Raw genomic sequence first — 22,559 nt, 5'->3', positions numbered from 1 at the left:
TCAATAGAAAGGATGAAATCTAGGCCCCCACCAACAATAGGATTCGAAAGCCATCCACCCATCCAAGGCCTTTGAAAATGTCACATGAGGTGTAAAATTATTTTGAAAGAGACGCCTCATATGACTTGAATAGAAAACTTTTACTCGTCAACATGGATTGGGGGGGAATAAATCTCTCATCCTTAGACAATTAAGTTTGTAAGGTGCATATCCAAAACATAACATAACATATGCCATAATTGATGTGCAATGTAGGTTCCTAAGTAGTAGAGGCTAATGAGGATGATTCTCATGATTTAGAAATAAAAACATCATAAATATATGTATATATCTACACAATGTTTTATTTGTTCATGACTCCCAAATCCTCAATATTAGTGCCGCACAAGTAGATTAAATTCTTATTTCTATTTAAGAATTGAAATTTGTCATCTATAGGTAGGCAATCAAAATAGTTCGCATCAATTGATTCATTGTAATGTGCAACTTTTGTATTGTTTTTTGTTGATGTACATGAAGACCTTAACACATTGACCATTAGATTTCAAGCGACAAGTTCAAATATTATTGTCAATGAAGAATATCTAAAATCAATTATTGAAACATCAATTTCCCATACCTTAGCAATGGAGGTATAGAATAGAATGAGTATGGATTCATGACTTTTGTTGATGTGGAAACCATTGCAAGTTCCAACCATCACTTTTGGTTCATATGTGTAAACATGATAAATTGAATATCCATGAAATGTATAACTTTGAAAATGCCCACATGATCGAATTATGTCAAAATCATGCATACCAATTTTGATTACTCCATTATATGATCGGTTGTTGCCTAGCTCTTTTCTCCAAAGTACTATATAAGACATAGTGGTTACAAGTGTCGTGCAATCATTTTATGAAGGATTTATGTTCATTAATTAATCAAGAAGAATGTTAAGATGAAACACAATATTTTATTTATGAGAACGACAAATTATTCTGGAGCTAAAAACATGCATCACGAGTCTTGGAAAGAAAGTATTAATCATGATGAATAGGAGGATCTTTTCCATGAATAATGAAATTGTATAGGATGGTCTTTGTTTTGCCACTACCATAAGTTGCATGTGAAAGAGGATTTTCTAAGATGAATGCAATCAAAACTAACTGTCTTAAGATGAATGTCTTAGGTTCAAGATCCAACTTTCCCCTCGGGTCTCTTCTATTATTGGACAACCTTACCAATGCCTTGATACCTGTTAGGCCAATTCTTAATTTTCCCTTTGGGTCTGCATTGGACAATCTTATCAATGACTTAATACCTAGCTCCATTGGACAACCTTACCTCCCTTTGGGTCTCCAATGGACAACCTTATACTAATGCCTAGATACCTAGCTCCATTGGACAACCTCGGGTTTCCATTGGACAAACCTTACCAATGCCTCTGATACCCCACCAATTGTCAATGGAAACCTTTTACTTTTTCAAGGTTTGTCAGATCGGATTGAAAGTTTTGTAAAGGTCTTGGTCTTGCAGCATTTGCATTTGAATGGAATTACATAGAAGTTTTATTATAAAGGTATTGCAGCATTTGAATTTGAATGGAAGATTTCCCCTCGAGAATATTTCTTTCTCTGAAAAATTCGAGGATATATATCCACAGAACAGATAGCAACGCAACAGATCAGCGAAGAGAGCAAGAGAGGAGAAACTAGACAGAGGGATGGGTAGCCAAGACCTATCTGGAAATGGCGGCGGGCAGCTAGAGATAAGAGTGCGAGTGCTGAAGGAAGAGATGGTGTGTCCAGCTACAAGGAAGAAGAAGAAGAAGAAGAACAGGAGCGGCTGCAGCTTCGGCGGAGAAGGCGAAGGCGAAGAAGAAATGTTCTTGTCGGCTATGGACATCATGTGCCGCGAGATGCCATTCAACCGCCGGCTCCTCTTCTATGAGCATAGTTTGCCGCCAGGTCCTGGTCCCTGCCACGAATACGTAGTGGCTAAGCTGAAGCACTCGCTTGGCTTGGCCCTCGATGCCTTCTATCCTCTCGCAGGACGTATCATCTGTGCTGATGGGCCGATGATGATGGATCATGGACGCATGCGCCTGGCATGTAATGACTTGGGAGCTTCTTTCATCGAGGCAACTGTGGAGGGCGGCATCACGATTGCGGACCTTTGGTGCAATGGCGCCTTCTCCTGGGCCCAACCAAATTTCTTCAACCAACTAGTTCCGTGGGTCGAGCCCGCGGATTACGCTTTGGTGCCCCCATTGTTAGTCCAGGTGTGATCACTGCCCACACCCTTATGTTTTTAAATGTCTCTCTTTTACACACATTTTGTTTCCCTGCTACAAAACACCACCACAAATCTTGTTATTTTGGTTTTTATACTAACCCTTTTGCTTGGGCACAAAATCTCACTCTTATGCACTTGCTTTACTAGATGCCATTGCTGAATGTAGGGATTATTTTGTTACAAAACCAAGTGAATTTATGTTACCATGAAGGAATTAGAAAATATGGCAAGCATGTGTTATGGGATTTCATTATAACACCCCATTTCATTCATGACCTCATCCTATTCTGCAATGGACAACCTTTACCAACTGAGCTATAATTGACGGGTATTTCTCTCATCATATTACTTTGCCCCATAGGCCATATTAGTAGCCTCTCAAGGGCAATAAAACATAATTATTCCTTGATCACAATACTAGGAGAGTTGGTTGATCTCTATTAAAGAGATACTAAAGCAATGTTCTCATGGTAAGGGGTAAACTTGTGCATAATTTGGTAAAGCATCATGTGAAGATATATCTGTGAGAGTTTGGAGTCTAAACTTCACTGCAAATTATTGCATGCACTTTCACAAGATATTGCATGCAATCATGGTTACCGTAGTGTATTTGTGAAACTTATCCTTTTTAAAATCAGTGTTTTTGGGTTCAAGTCTCCATCAATTGGAAATATGTTCATAAATTTTAGTTTGAGATCATGCACACTTAAAATTTTGATCCTCAACTATGGTTTTACACTTTGAGATTAACATTTGTTTTCCGGAGTACAAAGAGTGATATTTACAAGGCAATGGTAATATGCATGTGTGTCCGTGCGTGCATGTGTGTGTATACAGAGAATCAGAGATCCTTTATCAATTCTAAATTTCTATGAATTTGGAGAAATTAGGTTTCGAGGTTTGATTGTGGTGGCATTGCACTTGGGATTGCACATAGCCACATCATTTGTGATGGAAACTCCTTGTGGCACTTCATGAATTCTTGGGCAGAGTGTGCAAGAGGTGAACCCATTTCAATGCCTCCCGTGCATACACGTTCTTTACTGAAAATCGAGAACCCATCTCCAAGTAAAGCCATGTTAATCCTCGGGCATGTGGAGGATGAAGAGAAAAATGTCATTAAAGGGAATCATAAGAAAATTAACACATTCCGGTTTGAAAAGGCCACGATTGAATGGTTGAAAATGAAGGTACGTGGAGAGAACACAACCTATGAGACGATTTGTGCCCACATATGGAAGCATGTTACGAAAGCAAGGGAGCACTTGAGAGACAAGAAAGTGGCCTTCATTTCTGTCGTTAACATGAGAGAAAGAGTGGAACCACCCATAGGAAATGCCTACTTCGGCAATGCATTGATGTGGACAACCGCAGTCGCTACAGTAGGGGAACTGGAGAATGAGGACCTCACCACGACAGCCCAACGCATACATAGATCTATACTCGCTTGTAATACCGACGCGTTTTTTAGTTTGCTCCATTGGTTGGAGGTCTACGATCGAGATGTCATCTTTAAAACATGCGCACTAAATGGTGCACGCCTCCGGGCATCCAGCTCTCCGAACTTCCCTGTTTTCAAAATTGACTTCGGTTGGGGCAAGCCTTGTGTAGTACGGTGCCCAAGTGCGGACGATGCGGGAAAAGTCATATTCTTTCCTGGTAGTGATGTTCATGGGAACATCATCGATGCAGTCTTGGCTCTACAGCCAGACATCATGAATCGACTAGAAATCGATCAAGCTTTTATGAATCCTCAGAGAATCTTTAGTCCATTAACCATACGATGATTATTACCTTGGTGAAAAGTTTTTGAGCGTGGAAATAATATGGATAGGCAACATAAAGGTCAATGATGATTGACAACCTTTTTGTAATCATCCCTGTTTTTAGATGATGCATTGTGATCTCATTTCCATAGATCTATTTGGTCCAGGAAATATACTTTTAATACCACCCGCACATCACTTTCTATGCCGAGTATAATAAACACAGAATATGGGACCCTATATAAGTGAATTTGTCTTTCCATTGCTTTAGTTTTTATCTACCTAAAACTTGTATCCCTAAGTTGCTTAAAAGTTTCACCATCCACTTAATAGGCCGCTTTGATTTGTAGTGCCTTTGTAAATGCATCAAGGATTTTAGATTAAACAACCAAAGCATTGACAAACATAATTAGTTACTAAGTACAATGGACAATTATTGGTGGGTATGCCTAATATGCTTTTCTAAAGGAAAATACAATTAAGATAGAGTAAAATGCAAGGCATAGGCATGCTTGTAAGAAAACTATTTCTGAACCCTCTCCATAATTCGGTTCTTTGATGCCTTTTAAGAATTGTTATAAAGGCCCACCAATAAGGGCTAGATGGGCCCTTACCATTGTGCACTAATCTCTACTATGGAATTGCTATGGTTTAGTAATAAAAAGATTTACTTTCTCCAAGATAACAAACTCTATTTCAATGGTGGTGTATGCAATTTTCTAGCTTGTTAGAATGAGTTCCTTCCTTCGGTAATGAAAGATGTGCAAATTTTCATGGAACTTGTAAGTTGTGTTTTCCATTTCTAAATAAGAGAGCACACCAACTGTTCCATATGCTCATAGAAAGCTGCATTTGCAGGCAATTGCATAACTTAGAATAAATAAATCATAATTGTGACCACATCACATCACCATGATTGTTACTGTTGCTCTCCTTAGAGATGTGTGTAATTTCTATATATAAGTTGCCTGAATACACAATAATGCTATTAAAAAACAAACCATTAGGCAACATTTAAACAAATTGCATCATGAAATGCTTTGAAACCTACTAAACAGCTGTTAAGATTTATTTTTCCACTCCACTTTCCTTGTGTACACAAGGAGCACTGTATGATAAGATAATTATTAAACACTATTTGATAGCCTTAATTCTTTATAAATTGACAAATTCCATAGTTGGCAAATGTTAAGGTACTGTGTGCACCTTCATTTCTTCTCATAAACCAAAATGTTTTTAATAAAGGTACTCTAACGTCACATTAAAAGGTCAGTCAATGACCTTGGCTTATATAAATGAATGGTAAAAGGTCAAATTTCTCAAATTTTATAGATAGTCAAAAGAATCCAAGCCTACATAACCAACCGATGACAAATGCAATGCTAAATCGCCTTTCCTTACTCTCGTCTATCTTAAGCTTTCTTCGAAAGTATTACAACCAACACATCTCTTGGTCCACTCTTAGCATCAGTCTTCCATATCCTGAATTTCCTCATCTCACAATAAATGCCTTTGATTACATGGCTGAAATAATGGATACAAATGTCCATGCTCATCGTCAAGGATATGAGAAAAAAGCATTTTTGTTAGTCAGGTTCATTGATGTTGCAAGGAGAAATAATTTTGTTGCTACTGCCAAGCCTCCACATGATATTTCCCTGATCTCTCCAACTGTTTCAACCATCTCTTTGCATTCTCTTTAGATAAATGTCCTTCTTTAACAATCACACCCTCTAAAGCATCCCCTACATCCACCGGCATTTCATGAGCTGAACCAGCAATATAAACCGAACACCCCGATTGCAACATTCTCCATACATTCTGCGATTGCTCTTCAATTTTATGCTGAACATACACCTTACGTGGCTGATCCCTAGAGAACGCTACAAAAAAACCACCACCCACTCCATGGGAAAGTAACTTAAAGTCTTCTGTTTGTGCAAGCCAAAATTCCTTATAAAGGAAGTCTTGTTCCTCATGCCGACAACCGAAAAAAAACATTATTGGGGCGACAATTTTCTCAGATGATACAGAGAGGGCAATACGTTCTTCAATGAAAGCGCGAAAAGGTGCGCACCCTGTTCCTGGTCCGACGAGGAGTAAAGGTACAGAAGGATGTGGTAGCCTTATGCTCCCTTGCTTAATCCACACTGGAACAGATACTTTCCCTGCAATGCAATAGAAATTCAATGAGATTTTCGTCTTGCCAAAATAATTACCCTACTCATGCTCTCTTCCTATGTATATCATGTCAAAGTCCACATACTAAAAAGGTATGCATTCAAAAAATCAATAAATGCACATTGAATTATTTTTGTATTGCATGATTGCACTGCATATGTTGTAGAATGATATTTTTCACCCAAAAGGACCACCCAACACCATATGATTTAGCATATACTTCATAATAAGAAAGGTAAAAACGATCACTAAAAGTAAAAGGCATTTTAATTGTAGTCTCTCCACAAGCAAAAGAATATTCACAAGCTTTTTCCCATCCTTTTTTTGCCTTTTTGCTAATATTCATCTTATTATCCATGAATCAATACTAGAAATAAAACTTCATTTAATATTTGTCCCTACACAACAAGACATTTTTTACGATTCTATATCATTAATGGCAACAAATGCAAACATTAATTTCCTTTATACATGCGATGATAAAAACTAAAAGCTGAATTTCCTTTTCCTGTGGGCTACCTTTTTGAGGATCCAATTGGGACAGCCATGTTGAGCATAATCCAGACCGTAACCTTTTCAAAGGTGTTCTCCATTTCTGCACCGCAACAGTGATATGTGCTTGGTTCGGGTGAACAAGCAATGAGGATGAGATCGAGAACAGTCTTGGCTTCAGTCTTGGAACTACTTGTAATAGCCATTCAAAGGGCAGTTGCACAGATGGAAAATCTTGCAAAACCTGTTTTGTAGTAACATGATTTTAAGAAGACAGCTCAGGAAAATGAAAAAGACATAGAAACTTTGTATTGATAAAAAATTTACTAGAACATATATTTTCCTCCAAAACATCTAATAGACAAATACAAGATCATAAACAGGCTGCAAGGTAACTCTGAAGAAGTTTTCAAACAGATAATATATAGCCCTGTTCTCTTAAAAGAAAACAGAAAACTTGACAATCCATTGAGTCTTAACCTTGGCTTTTGAGAAAATGAAAATTTATGAGACCATAAAATCATGTGTTATTCCTATCACTAGAGACGTCCAAACTTGTTATTATATCCCTCGCACGCAAGGAAAAGTAAAATCTATACACCTCTAATACAGTGCGGCGCTCTCGTTGGTTGTATTCATAGAGATCATCACGTCCTTCTGGTCTGCCAAAATACTCAAGCTTCTCTTTCTCATGCTCAGAAGTTGCAAAGTGGCTAATAACCTGAGAAACATCAACAGACAAACTTAGAAAATGTGCATTCCAATGTTAGATACATAGTTTGTATTGACAGGGACATTATGGAAACATTTTTTCTATCATAAAGAGAAGATTTTGTGATACCTTTCTGATTTTCAGGCAAAATATCTATAAAATACAAACCATGAAGCATAACAGTGGATCGAGTGAGACATGTTTTTGCTATATTATATAGTGTTGCTTAAAACATGTACCTTTTGGAAATCTAATTAGATGTACGAAGGTTAAGAAAGAAACAATATTCTAATATTGAGCAAAGTTTTATTTCATAAAGCAACTTCTTGTAGCGTTTCTAGTTTCAACGTTAACATATATTAACAAAATTACCTCAAAGAAATACCGTCTTGGTGATGCAGAAGCAATGTCCATGATGTACTGAACAATAGTCTTAATGGTAACAGGCTTAGAGATGCCTCTAGCAGCCTTTTTGGAATCATTCCGCAATTTCACTGCATTTATCTGATCAATTCATCAACCAAATATATTTCAGTCTGTAACAAACCATCTTTGTATCAATTACCAAAAATAATTGACATTGATGACCATGGAATCTGATCACTAGCTTCTAAGAGACAATAGGCTTAAGAAACCCCTGATGTTGTTTTTGTAGTCAACATTTGTAATGCTATGCTAACATTATTGTTCTTCAGTGTTCACAGCAAAATCATGGCATATTAGAACTCAAGAAAATGTCACTAACTTTCAACTTTCTTGACAATTTAGAACGTCTGATTTGTATTGTGTCTTTTTGCCAAATAAGTTACATGTCTAAATCTTTTTGTCTTTCTAGGTCCTAAGACTAGGAGAATTATTCTGCATGTGAGTTCTCAAAAGGATGGCTAATTTCCTTTTTTCAGTGAATCACCTGATCATAAATAAAGACAAACAAACATGACAAATGCATGTATTAATCGCCAACAGAAAATAGTAGTTCATAGTGATACCAAAATTGGGAGATCAGGATCAAGATTAGATCGACTAAGAAAGGCATCGACATCCTCCTCTCTTTGAGATGGCATGACAGCCAAGACGTCACCTGGCTTATATATCAGCCCCTGTAACAAATGAAAAATTATGTCCAAATCAGCACAACTGACAACATTTACACACGGAAACAAGGAGAAAAATATAACCCACAGATTTGCCAAGGTCAAATTCAATATGCCGAACATCTCTCTCATCTGGCTTATTTGTAAGCTTCTTATTGCATATCTGCACAGAAAAATCATCTGCTTTCCATTGACATTTGATAAAAAAGAAGAAGCAGAAACCATAATATCATTTTATTATATGGTTTATGTAATCTTTGACCAATCCATCTCAAATAATGCCTTTGTGCCATTTTTCTCATAAGTTCCCTCAACCTTCAATATCTTAATAATAATGCCTGATCTTTAATTTTTTACCTATATTATTGAAGGAGAAATAAAGAATGCAGACCCCTGAGTGGTCCTGTCAAATTGCTACCATAAAGCAGGTGTAATTTTATTAGTTAAAAGCCTTAAAGGGTAGAAGTTGATTAACATACCACGCGAGCTAAATATGGATTTCTTGGACCAAAGGGCAAAGAATCGCTAGATTCTTCAGCCTCAAGAATTCCATCTGCATTATCTACCATAGACAATGCTTTCAGTCGACCATCGTATCCTCCATATTTATCTGTATCCAAACTAGATTACATGTCCTTCTGTTAATAGAATCAAGAATTCATTTTAAAGGAAAATTCATCATTACCTGCGGAGTTGAGAGATTGTTTATCACAGTAGGTTATATGATATTTTGGATTATCAAGCTTTAAACTATCATACACAGATGGGCCTAATGGTAAACCAAGGATGTTTCCCAGAGCTTTCCAGAAATGTGCTAACCAAGGGTCAAGGGCTGCTTCATACCTGCAACAAACAAGTAACATTCAGCCAAGAAAAGTGTATCACTACTGGAGAAAGATAAAATCAAATTTCCAACAAATATCATGTATCAAGGCATTACATGCATAGCATACACAAAACTGCTAGTTTCAAAACCATACACAACACATATTTAATAAGGCAATGTGAATACAATATAAATATTAATACATTGCAACCATTACTATGTACAACTGTATGATATGTACATATCTAACAAGATGGTTATAAAAACCTAACTTCAGACTTGTGGTCACTCTAGCTTGGGGATGGCAAAGTACCTCGAGTAATGCTTCTAGTTGGCTTTTGGTTGGTTTTGGCTGCATCTGCTGGTTTGTCTTGGGCTGTTCAAACAACAATGATAACATTTCCTTTTGAGTTTATGGAGGCAAACATCTCTTTCTTCACAGTACAAGGAACAATCACTGCAATCTCTCTTGGTTGCTCCTACATATACATCATAGAAACATGTCCATATGTATACACGTGTGAGGGCTTATATATGTGAGTGTAGGTAAACATACACACAGAATGTACCTTATATAATTGCCTACACACTTTCCAGTTCTGTCTCCCTAACCCTCCTATTGCTATCAAGAGCTCAGTGTTTTGTAGCATTGATTAACTCAAGTGATTAGCAGATTCACTAGGAAAGATCTCATTCAGCTACAGACTAGGACATGGGTCGAATCTGCACATGAGTAATGTCCAAACATGGCCTTCTATATACCATCTTCTGCGCATCATTAAGGATAGATTCACATTATGCCCTAGATATATGGATCCGTACCTCATCAAATCAAATTAAGGTAGAGATAGGTACGTATAGGGGTGTGTGTACCTCAACAAAGTAGAGGCTATGTCAGTTACGAAAACTAAATTTACCACTGCACAGTTTACTATGAAATTTGAGGACGTTTCCACTCTCTTTGGTGAGGATTTCGATCATTCTTCTAGATCATGAAGCTTCTCTGATCAAAGATGTTTGGGGTTGTTTCTGTAGAGATGCATAGATTTACAGAATCTCTCCTGTGCAGATGATCAGCAGGGCTGCACAAAGCAGGTTCTGTGAAAAGCAGGATGTCAAATTTCTTCACTAGGATAAGTCAAAAGACCTGAAAGCAATCACAACTAGTACCTTCCAGGGGTATATTGCTTGACCGTGCGTTCCTTTGACTCACTCCAGGTGCCAAGTATATGCTACATATAATATCATTGCCCAAGATCAAGCACAATCTTCTAGGTGGCCCATTAAAAAGGGCATTGATATCATTTGGCATCATCTTACGAAAGGGTTCATCAGCTGATCTATTCACAATCTACCTCTCCCAGATATATATTTATCTTGTACATTATATTTTCATATTGCTTCTACCCATGGTTCCTATATCATTTTACTTTGATCACAGCCTAGTTATAAAGGGTAGTTATCTAGACATTCTCTAAGATCCACAGGGATGTAACTTATTGGTCTCGTAATCTTGGCCTTCTGAACATGTTATATAACATTTCCCTTTGCTTCATTGATTTCTTTCAATTTATCTTTTCACTGATCATTGCCAACCATATTTTCCTCATTTGTACAGTAGTTTACCATACTGACTACCACACTGTCCACCCTTTGTTTCCTCCATTACCTCTATTACCCTACGAAGTTAATTGAGACATATAAGTTATAATATATACAGCACCAAACCTCTTCACAAGAGGAAATGATCAACCTAATATATAGACACCATGCTAAGATCACAAAAGTGACTAAATATTACTGAAACCCCCCATTAACAAAAATTAGGCAGAGGGCTGCATTAACGTGTCTGCAGATAGGAACAAGCTTTAATTTATGCAAAAATTAAAAGAGGTGAGGGCCATGCCAGGATCTCTAACGAGGCACTAGATTATAGACAGTACAATGTGCCATCATGCAGATAAAACTCTATACTACTGCATTTTACATGACTTACTAATATTCCTCACCTATATTAAGCAGGCAAGTGATGTACAAATATCCAGCATTTATAAATTGCCTAAAGAAAAAGAAACTATTCCATAAACTAAGCAACAGTAATTTGGTTGAATCCATGTCACATAACAGTATCCAATTGGAATAGCAAGCTCGAAACTTCATACACGTCTCAGGGTATTTGCACCTTCTTATCAGCTATGACTTATACTTTGTTTTAAAGAAAAACCTACCCTGAAGGATGTTGATCATCTCCAAGTCCTCTTTCAATTAATGGCTTTCCTCCAAGATCATTCAGGCGCTTATCCAGTTTCTTCGCCATTACCTGATGTTGAGCATGACACGTGTTGGTATAGGGACAACACAAAAATTTTAGAAAAAGGGAGACCAGCTACAGTTTTTGGAAATATTGGAGTTCCGAAACAACTACCTCACAGTTCATAACAAAACCATTAATATTGCATACATCTTTCATCAGACAAGTATGGGGAAAAGGGTAGAGAAAGGTTAGAATCTTCTAGAAGATGCCTTAACCTACACAAATGTCACCTTAAAGTCATGTTATACAACATCAGGGTTCAACAACGATGCAGCAGAAAGCTTAGGAAAGGAAATGCCAAATGTTAATCTACAGCAACATTTCTCGAAATACTTCATTTTGATACTATTTTTAGGCATGGTAAAGTCTCTTTCACACCTCAAATTTATAGGAAAAAATATAAAAAAGTTAATTACTTGATATAAGCCTTCCCAATGAGGGGAAATTAGAATCTTATTTGAAGTTATGAGAGAAGGAAAAGCAAATGCGCACATTGTATTGTGCATAGCTGGAATCACCGAGTCCAAAAACCACATAATTCAAGCGATCCAGCCAATCTGTATTCAAGCTTCGTCTCAACAAAAATTTCCAGAAATCCTGATACAGTATATATATCATAGGCCCAATATTATTCGAAGTACAATAGAGACATGGCCTCAAAATGTGTGACTTAAGGCAAACCTTCACAGTATCAGGCGGGTCCCCTTGACCAGTTGTTGAAACCACAAACACCACATTTGCTTCCTCACACAATTTTCTCTGGGTATAACAAAAAGCATTGCAGTTCACATTGTCAATACCATCTGAAATTTTAAAATTGCGAAAATTTTAAATTTTAAAAATTCACATATTGCAGTTTGCACTGGGATACCATCTGAAAAGGCACAATATGCCACAAAAAAAATTATTATGAAAAAGAATCTCTAAGAGTGTGAACAATGTCACCCCAAATATCAACTAATATCTCTGCCGCAAAGTTATACATTCTTCAATCATCCATGTTCATGATCATGGCATTCGAAATATGCTAGGATACATTCCCACACATTGTCAAACTTGGAATGCATTGCATGCCAAGATGATAATACATACAGAGTAGCTATAGTCATTGATGCTATGGGCTCAACCAGCCATGCAACAGGATCGCTGTACAAGAAATAATCTAATTCACTGAAAACTCAACCTCCTTAACAAATGTGTATATAATCATGTGTATAATTGTTGCATATATTAAGGTTACAAGGAAAATAGTTTTAAGTTTACATTGTACCGGATCATAAGTATCCATGGAGATAATGGCGGCATCCAAGTGCCGACGCTCTGCTTCTCGTCCAATGCGCTCAGCCACATCTTCGGCATTGCCTGTCTGAGAACCATAAAATATAACCAGGCTTGGTTTTGACTCCATCTCTGCTTGCTGCAAATTGATTCCTGTACAACAGTGTGTGATTAAAATGTTATTGACATCACCACTGCTTCATTAAGCTCCCATGGGAGCTCTAGAAGTGAGCACTATACTGGTGGATACAACACACTTGGAACCTGACAGAAAACAACAAGCTGCCAGCGAATCACAATTCAATCGCACAAGAGACCAGGGACACTAAGTTAATGTGGGCACTACTTTGATGGCTTTGGACAACTAACTCATCATTACCATCGCAGAAGTTTTGCATGTTAGCTATGAGTACTAACTTAGAAGCACATTACCTGCTCTAACACTACTCGAAGGGTGTACTAAGACGAGTATGAGGGGAGCTAAGAACAGGATATAGTGAATATTAGGCCCAATTATTATGAGCAGGGGCAAGATTGACAAAAAATATGCAGTTTTGGGAAAATTACAAAATATGTGCTCTGCCTGCTCAGTTTCTAATAAAACGATCAAGCATAAGGTTTTGCCAGAAGTCTTACTGAGCATATCCAGAAATAATTGCATTCAATTATTATGAATCACAAACAAAATTTGACGTTTTGACATAACTGACGCTATGTCATACTGACTTCAAATAAGGGATCCTTGACCAAATTAGTCCAGCATAAGTATTTGGATTTAGCTTCTCGGGCTTCTTTACTTGGATTGCCGTTCAATATCTTGCTATTGATTCCATAGCTCCCATTAGCTAATGTTACGACCATTTACCATCCAGGACTAGTGCATGAACCAAATACTCCTTAGAGACAGTACAAAGGAAAACGCAGGGAGAATTCACAGAGGATAATCATTGCAGAGAAAGCACGAGAACTAACGAGATTACTTGACCTCAGTTGAAGAATTATTCATGAAGCAATACACTGATACGGACGGAGATAGGAAGCACATACTATTCATAGAGCTTTCTTTAGCACTCGGACGACTGAGGCTTCGGTTTGAGTTGAGATCCCGGTGCAGAAACAAATTGGATCAGAGTAGAGAGGGGGATACAGCGGCGGGGCAGGAAGCAGAACGGTAGTAGATTCACTGCGTATGTTTCTCTGCTGCGGAGGGACATCTAACTGGTTTGGTTTGGACAAGGCCAAACCGGTTAAGCCGAAACCGAACCAATGTTTTATCGCTGTATTGGTAAGCAGAACGGTAGATTCACTGCATATGTTTTCCTGCTGCCAGCTGCGGAAGGACATCTAATTGTTTTGGTTTGGACAAGGTCAAACCGCTGAAGCCGAAACCGAACCAAAGTTTTATCGCTCCGTTGTTGATGTAGAGTTAGATATCCATTCCAAAGAGATGTGACCATTTGGCATGTTTCCATCACTTTGTATATTTGATTGCCCCAAAAACTTAGAAATTCTCGTCAATATCCGTACGTACGTACATATATATGCTATGTTTTTCTGTTGCCGCCTGCGGATGGACATCTAATTGTTTTGGTTTGGACAAGGCCAAACCGATGAAGCCGAAACCGAACCAAAGTTTTATCGCTCCATTGTTGATGTAGAGTTAGATATCCATTCCAAAGAGATGTGACCATTTGGCATGTTCCCATCACTTTGTATATTTGATTGCCCCAAAAACTTAGAATTTCTCGTCAATATCCGTACGTACGTACATATATATGCTATGAATTATTCTCCTTCTCATTGGTTTCTCCATCACTAATTGGAAATAATATAAGAGTAACCTAAGTGCACCACGTTATACTTTGCATGTAAACATTATTTGGCTCATCAAGTGATATTTTATATAGAGATATATATCTTTGTAATGTCCAAGGGAGAAACTGATTGCAATCCATGGGAGGGAACCAAGCCCATGGCTAGGATCTAACATGGGTTCTCTCACAAATATATGGCTTGGATGCTATGGTGTACAATGTACACTGTAAACCATTGAGCCAACAAGTAGAGGAAAACGTGAGGATTTTTGTGTGAAAATGAAAAAAAACATAAGGATAACCAAGGGATAAGCGAGTCCGCACATACGCGTGCGTGCACGGAGTTTGACGACTTCAAAAAACACAAGGAATATATTTGTAAGGTGTGAAACATTGAAGGGCATTGTTGAGATTTCTCGAAAACCCAAGGCTAGAGAGAGAGAGATTTATACAATGTTTGATTGCTTGTTAGAGTTGGAGTTACATTTCTCAAATTTGGCAAGTTTTATCACTATGTTATTTGACACCTAGACAGTGGGTGTTTGCACAATTTACACAGGTTGACCCAAAATCAGAGATGGAGATCGTTTTTCAATTTCTAAGATATTGGGGATTGAGTCATAATTGGAACATGCACAACGCTTTTGTATTTGATGGTAGAGATGGAGTGAAGCATATCTACGAAAGTTGAAGGGAGTACTAATGTGGCAAATTTCTTGATTGGAGCAAGTAGAAATTCTTTCCTCAGTGGAGTGTTCGTCTTGCCTATTGGCAATTCAACACATTCCACTACCCATGTAGTGTAGTGTAGTTAGTGGATGACCCATATTCCATTGTCACACCCATTGTAAGTAGTGTTTTTTACACACATTTATTAATATGATTGTGTGTTTTCAACAAAGAGAGAGAGAGAGAGAGAGAGAGAGAGAGAGAGAGAGAGAGAGATGGATGTAGCTCAGTTTGTAAGGTTGCCCAATGGAGACTAGGTAGGTGGTCATGGGTTCAACCGAGTAATAGAGAGGTGAGAAAATCGGGTTTCGAACCCAAAATGACTTACCTCTAGGGTAAGCTATTTAATTACGATAAAGAGAGAGAGAGAGAGAGCCTTAGATTTTCCTCTCTTCTCGTGTATATATATATATATAGTTTATAGATGCTCTTATGAGGGAATGTCCTACAATGCCCGAAGGGACGAGGGGTATTTTTGAAAATTTGAAAAACCACAAGGGGTATTTCTGATAACGCCGAAGATACAAGTCTCAAGACATATTTCCCTCAGAATTCTTCTTCTAACTCCGACTTTAACACACGCATAGAGCGACAGGGAGTCATCGCCATGGCTATTCGAGCTTCTTCTCTTTTGGGTTCTCTCAGAAGGTCGAAATTTTATAGTTTCCAGGTTCTGTTAAGGCCATCTAGTGGCTCCAGCAATATTCTCAAAGAGGAAGAGAGAGCTGCAGAGAATATATATATCAAGGTATAATCTCTTCTGTCTTCGTTTTTTACTTGATCTTATTCTCATGCGATGTGTTTTCTATTTTTCTACTTGTTTTCAATTCTATTTTAGATTCAGGATTATGTGGGAAATGTGAGTTCTTTTATATGAATCAGAAAAACATTACTAATTTCTAGCATTAGATTTCAGTCTACCTTCCTCTTGATTCATTATTTTCTTGATTCAATCCATTTTCTCTATGTTTTCTTTGCTCTTTTTATACTTGGGTTTGCCTTTTTTTTTTTTCCCGGGATTGGGGATTCTAGGCAGTGGACCCTTTTATATCTATACAAGTCAGGAAACCCCAATTTAGCATTGACTTGTAGATGCTGACTCTTTCCACGTTGTTACATCATACATCATTGTCCACTATATGATTAAGACAACTTGTCCAGCCTAGTATGAACAGCTTGATAGCCGATAGCAACTGAACCAATAAAAGCAAGAACCACTTTGTTAAAAGAATAAGTTTGCAGGGTGGAGCTGATCTACATTCCTGTGATCTTGCATTATCTTTGTTGGACTTGAAAGGAAACCATTATCTTTGGTGGAGCTCATTGAAAGGATCTCTCTTTCCCTTGACAATGAGAGCTAGATGGATACGTGCTTCAACCAAGACTGCAAGAAAGAAGCTCCTGAAGTGTTATAGTGAATGTTCTACAGAGAATGTAGCACTACGACCCATTTACCACAGATTTTAGTGAAACTGGAAAGATATTGTATAGATTAGAGTTTAAGAGGATAAATTTGAAGGCAATTCTAGAGCTCCTTCCAATGACCCACGAGAACAAGCGGAAGGCATAATGATGATGAGCAAGAGATAGATAGAAAGACATAGGAACATTCTCAAAAGGCTGAATATAATCCTTGGACCCAAATATACAAAGGTAACTATTGTCTGTCTTATAAGAGAGGGACTTGATTTTTTTGGATCGTTTCTCTGAGTTAATAGTTGTGGTAGATATGCCCCCAAATTCAAGGGCATGCATTACTCTTTTAAGAGAGTGAGTAAGAGATGTAAGATATGTTATGCGATCAAATACGTGTATTCACAGTCATATAATGCCCAGCGTACAGCCATGAGCTCCTCACTAGAGGTGGGATTCCACACATGGGTTGATACTTAACCACATTTCTCAGGATTGGCTCACATGTATATATCTGACTGAATTGCGAATTTGAAAGACAAGTGTATCATATGGTCTTACATGATGAGCATGATGAATTACTCTCGGGTGTTATCATCCACTCCAAATGTAGGTCATTGTCTCTTCAAGGGCATGAAAATGTGCTTTTTTGTTTGACTACAAATAAGAGCATGTTAATTTGCTAATAAGTTGACTAATATGCACTTGTGTCACTTTGCCCTATCTCTTTTGTGTATAACTATAAACAAGATCCGTGCTAATTCGATAACAAAGACAAGGTTCACCAAAACTAGTCGTGAATATGGATCATGTCACATGACAAGAGAGGGAAGGTAGCCTTCTATCGAGGAAGCAAGGACGTGATACTTCTATGACATTACGCATGATGGTGTGACACCTACAGAGACAACATGAAGAATAACCTTTTGGAGTTGTAGTGGAGCTATGAGGTTGGATGTCGGAGTATTTGAAGATAGCATCAGAAGGAGAGGATAGTCGACTCAGGTACACAGGGTACCATCAATCCTTTGTCTAGATTAACATGATACAATTTGGAGGTGATACTTATATGATACAACGCATGATGGTGTGACACCTACAGAGACCACATCAAGAACAACATTGTGGAGTTGTAGTGGAGCGATGATGTCGGAGTAATTGAAGATAGCATCAGAGGGAGAGAATAGTTGACTCAGGTACACAGGGTACCATCAATCCTTTGTCTAGAGTAACATGATACAATTTGGAGGTGCTAGAAGGTAGGAGACAATATCAGGGTAAATGCTCAAGGGATTTGTAATCTTTTTAGAGAAGATATCTAGTTATCCATTCACATTGTGTGGAGAGATGAACATGCTCAGTATAAGTGGGTTCAAGTGAGAGCAGAAGAAGGTAGATCTATTTGTATAGTTACATGCTACTTTTCACGTACCACATCCTGCTATACATCACCCAAGGGACAATCAACCTACAGTATCCTGCAGGAAATTTGGGAGGTTTACCAATATGGAGATATCATTCTTTTTGGTAACTTTAATGCACGAAGTGTACACTATTGACTTCAATCTTGGATAACATAGAGGAGATGTTAAGAAAGATGGATGAGAAGCATTGAGACTAATGAGAAGTTCACAAGATAAGGAGTGCAAAGACCATAAAGATGTCTCTTGTGATGTGATTGACAAATGGATTGGCTATCCTATTATAATCTAACCCAATAAGTAAGCAAAACATAAGGACTTATAGACCAAAGAAAGGAAAGAGGGGTGCTAGACCACATGACCACCCCCCTCACAACGTGGGACAGGCATTAACCTCCTCGATGTTCCATACCATCGAGGGTTGATGCGAGTTGTACCTTGGGTTTCGCGAGAATAGCATGTGCTTAGCTAACAATAATCATAGCCACACTGACTTGGTCTCAACATAGGTCAAACCTCCCTCATAAGAAGGTAGCTAGCCATCTTGTATAGACAGAAACCCTAGGCCTTAGTGTGTTCACACTTGACTACTTTATATGAAATGGTCAAGTGATAACACTCTTAATAGTTATCTCACGCTGTAGAATTGAATATTACAATTCATATCCTCGTTCCTTTCAGAATTAACCCACACATACTTATCATAAGATTAGGGTAAACTACGGAAACCTATCTTATTATCAGTTATGCTTATGCACATAACACATCCCAAATAACTCAATGAGATATCCCCTAGAAGATGGCCATGCATTTCCAAATAGACAGAGGGCAACACAATTGATTATGTCCTAACCTCACCATTTTTCATTTCACGTATTCAGGACTTTGTTGCGCCTCCCAAGACTCTGGGCATGGATACAGATCATGCTTTTCTTGTGAGGGAGCAACACAGTTGATTATGCACTAGCCCCACCGTTTTCCATTTCACATATTCAGGACTTTGTGGTGCCTCCCAAGACTCTAAGCATGGTTGTAGATCATGCAGATGTTGTGCTAACAATGAAAACTGATTATGCCATCTGAAATAGGCGTCATGGCCCACATAATCATATCCTAGGTATAGGCTCTTCTGAGATACGAATGGAGTATACACCACTGAGATTAATGAGGCAGTGAACATTATCAATCCACATATATCATTGGTGGAGCTCACTCAGGTTGAGACAGAAACTTTGCATGCAATACCACATGGTGTTTCACATACACAATCCTCAGTCCACCTACGTTTTGGATGCATGACCCTGGATAACTGGCGTGATGATGAGTGTAACTTAGTTAAGTGACTGATTACGTAGTGATGTGGAAATTGGGATCGCTAACAATCTTGCATCAGCTTTCTAACTGAAAGCAAAAGAAAGGTTTCCTAGCACATGTGGAGAAACAGATGTATCTATTGTTTATGGGTAACTGCCTCCGAGGGAACATTCCATGCCGCTGACTATCTCGTTTATTGATATTTGGCATTATTATGCAGTCTACTGGAGCATTCTACTGGAGCATTCTACTTTACCAGAGCCACTAGAGCCTTGCCCCCATACTTCTCCTCTATTCACAGAACAGATGATAAGAAAGGTTATTAACAGACTCTGGACAAGATCATGAATGTATTGTACCGGAGCATTTTAGACATTTCAGAGATCATAATGCTCTTGGCCTCTGTATTTAACAGATCTATGCATGAGGGATTTCCAGAGACTTGAAGTACATCTACCAATGTGCCCATATCAAGTTAAGAGATTTGCATCAACCAACCAACTACTGCTATATGATGGATGGTCATTCTTTGACCAAACAATGCAGTGGTTAGATAAAAAAGCCCTGAGGGAAAATTTGATTTCAGGAGAAGGCTCTCTATTCAGAAGTTGTCTACACACTATGGGGTATCATCAAAGAGGATGGAACACTTAAGAAGTGGATTATTGTTGTGTTTTCGAATTGTTTTTCAAAGTTTTAGATATGAGTCTGAGAGCTCTGTTGATGCAGAGTTTCAGATAAGCTGATATGAAATTGACAGCTCTTGACTACGTAATTGTAATGAGGTTCCAAACTTCGGAATGTTTATCACAAGTTCACTCAATCATTGGAGTGAAACAGAATGCCCATTAATTATTTTGCATGTATGATATAAAGTGGGTTATTGTTTGACATTGGGAAAACTAATTATGGTGCTCAACACTGTACTACAATGGGTCCAAGAGATCAGCACCAGTTTTTACTGATGGCCTGGAGATAGTGGAGTATGGTGACTCCGACACCTATCTTGAAGTAGTTTTTATCAGGCCCAATTTTATATAAGGGGAGATGCCAAGACCAGATCGACCTGAAAATATGTAGCTTTGTGAGGGCTAGAAAGTATGTTCTCCCATGCGCAGTTTAATGAACCACGCACAAATTTGTGCCTCTTTGACACCACAGATCCTATGTTATAAGACCTCGGATATGGGTTTGTAGACTAGGTCATCACAATAAATCCAGGTGTACCTATGATGATTAAATACCAACAGGGATGCAATTTGTATCCATGATCTCCAGGATGATTCAAGTCAAGTTTTGGTGTCGAATGAGATCATGAGAGCCAAGATGGCAGGCTACAGCATGACCAATTGTAAATGAGGCCCTAGTTAGGTTACTATCTTTCATCCACATCGGATTCACGTAGCTGTTTTATACTTTAATAGGCATTACAACCATGAAACTGCAAGTGGAACTTCCAGAGGATAGATCTTTGTACATCTGATTTGTCACAGAGCTGATTTTAGACTTTGATAAGAGTTAAAAAATATTTCTTTTTTTCTTTCTCCCAGCAACCATTATACCATGGTTTACAGCTGCAGTGCTCAGAAACACATTAATATTGTGTTATTTAGAAAAGGATGATTAATTATGATTTACACAAAGAATTTTTATTTATATGCATAAATATGCATCTACTCCATTCTGGTACTAATCTGAAACTGAAATTCCGGCACTTCCTCAGAAATTGGAGAAAGAGAAGCTTGAGGCAATTGCTCAGCAGGTACAAGGCAATGCTTTTCTAGGTTTTATTTTTAAAAGAACTGATATTCTCTGAACACTTAAGTTTCTTATAAGTTTTCTTTTTGAAGTATATGTTTAAGAATGAACCATACATTCACATGCTAGAAGAAGACAACTAACTATGTTTAAGCATTGTTTCACTCATCCAGAGTTGCAACGTATTGGTTAATGCTACTAGTTTTCTTTCTTTCCTATGCATGCATTTTGAAAGGGAGTTGGTGAAAGCCCTGCTCCAGAATTTGCTATCCAGGATCCAGTCAAGGACATTTCCTCGGATTCTACGAAAAACGTAGCTGTAGCTGCAGGTGTGGCAGCCATTGCGGCAGCTGGTTTGTGGTACTATCGTGTCAACAAGAAGGTTCCAGTAGAGGAAGATAAAGAATAAATTTCTTTCTTAGGGAAAGTATATAGGGATCTCATGAGAAAATACAGAGTAACATGGTATAACTCGCCATAGATACACGTCACTTTTCCAAGAGAGCTACATTATATCATGATGGTACATCTTTTCCTTATTAATTCTGTAGACTTTTGAAGATTTTTTTAGTTCAGTCGCTGTGACTGACACATTTTTCATTACTGTGGCCGAGATTTTGTCTAACTTTTTTGAGCTGCTATGGAGGCTCGAATCCAAAATAAAGATAAGCAGCTGTATTTAAGCTACAATATTGTTAATTAGATACAAATTGTCATCAGGATTTCCATCTGCATTATGATTCAAAATGCTTTATTTTTAAGAGTTTAGTTGTAGCCATCAAGATAACATTTAAAACATGTGAGCTTTGTAACTTCAGTTTTCTTGAACCTGCTATTTACATCTGAAAGTTTGTTAATTTTTTTTTCTTGGTCTGCCATGCAGTCTTGTTGCAAGCTCTGAGGTTGTTTTATTTTCATGTATTGACAGAAGGGATGATGTATCTGTTGTTTTCGCAAAAAAATCCTGTCTTACTTTTTCTGGATTAGAGTTCATAGTATTAATTACGGAAAGAATTGTGCTGTTTGTATTTCAAAGTAGATGTGAATGAGTAGTGCGGATGGTTACACATCTAAGATTTATAGCCTGAGCTTGGGAGACTATCAGTCATTATAAGAACAATTCATAGATGCTTCAAAATCTTGGTTTCTCGTGCTTAGCTTGCTACA

General features: G+C 37.9%; 2 protein-coding genes across 6 annotated transcripts; one reads left to right on the top strand and one right to left on the bottom strand.

The window, feature by feature from the left end:
• The first annotated feature begins 1,693 nt into the window (after positions 1 to 1,693).
• Positions 1,694 to 22,117, top strand: LOC147868517 (uncharacterized protein At2g27730, mitochondrial-like). 4 transcript variants are annotated; one of them, XM_087320256.1, is made up of 3 exons: positions 1,699 to 2,266; positions 21,358 to 21,396; positions 21,628 to 22,117. In XM_087320256.1, exons 1-3 carry the CDS (start codon positions 1,709 to 1,711, stop codon positions 21,799 to 21,801), a joined length of 771 nt encoding a protein of 256 aa, XP_087176382.1. In that variant the 5' UTR covers positions 1,699 to 1,708; the 3' UTR covers positions 21,802 to 22,117. The 4 variants fall into 4 exon arrangements, with proteins under 4 accessions (XP_087176375.1, XP_087176391.1, XP_087176382.1 ...); XM_087320273.1 differs by lacking the exon at positions 1,699 to 2,266 and adding an exon at positions 16,019 to 16,234; XM_087320249.1 differs by lacking the exons at positions 21,358 to 21,396; positions 21,628 to 22,117 and adding an exon at positions 3,171 to 4,199 and having other exon boundaries at positions 1,694 to 2,266.
• On the bottom strand, positions 5,350 to 14,154 carry LOC147868518 (Flavodoxin family protein). 2 transcript variants are annotated; one of them, XM_087320229.1, is made up of 13 exons: positions 13,991 to 14,154; positions 12,936 to 13,096; positions 12,347 to 12,424; positions 12,158 to 12,262; positions 11,580 to 11,671; positions 9,211 to 9,368; positions 9,005 to 9,135; positions 8,614 to 8,688; positions 8,421 to 8,531; positions 7,804 to 7,935; positions 7,321 to 7,440; positions 6,747 to 6,963; positions 5,350 to 6,214 (listed from the first exon to the last, which is right to left on the bottom strand). In XM_087320229.1, exons 1-13 carry the CDS (start codon positions 13,995 to 13,997, stop codon positions 5,676 to 5,678), a joined length of 1,926 nt encoding a protein of 641 aa, XP_087176355.1. In that variant the 5' UTR covers positions 13,998 to 14,154; the 3' UTR covers positions 5,350 to 5,675. The 2 variants fall into 2 exon arrangements, with proteins under 2 accessions (XP_087176355.1, XP_087176363.1); XM_087320237.1 differs by lacking the exons at positions 12,158 to 12,262; positions 12,347 to 12,424; positions 12,936 to 13,096; positions 13,991 to 14,154 and adding an exon at positions 11,777 to 11,827.
• Positions 22,118 to 22,559: the final 442 nt, after the last annotated feature.

The sequence above is a fragment of the Azolla caroliniana genome, unplaced genomic scaffold, assembly GCF_043228905.1.
Source record: "Azolla caroliniana isolate FFs.n. ecotype wild unplaced genomic scaffold, voAzoCaro1.0.p SCAF_1, whole genome shotgun sequence".
In the NCBI taxonomy this organism is placed as follows: Eukaryota; Viridiplantae; Streptophyta; class Polypodiopsida; order Salviniales; family Salviniaceae; genus Azolla; species Azolla caroliniana.
Note: the sequence above shows the minus strand (reverse complement) of the source record. Positions and strands in the feature narration are given on the sequence as shown.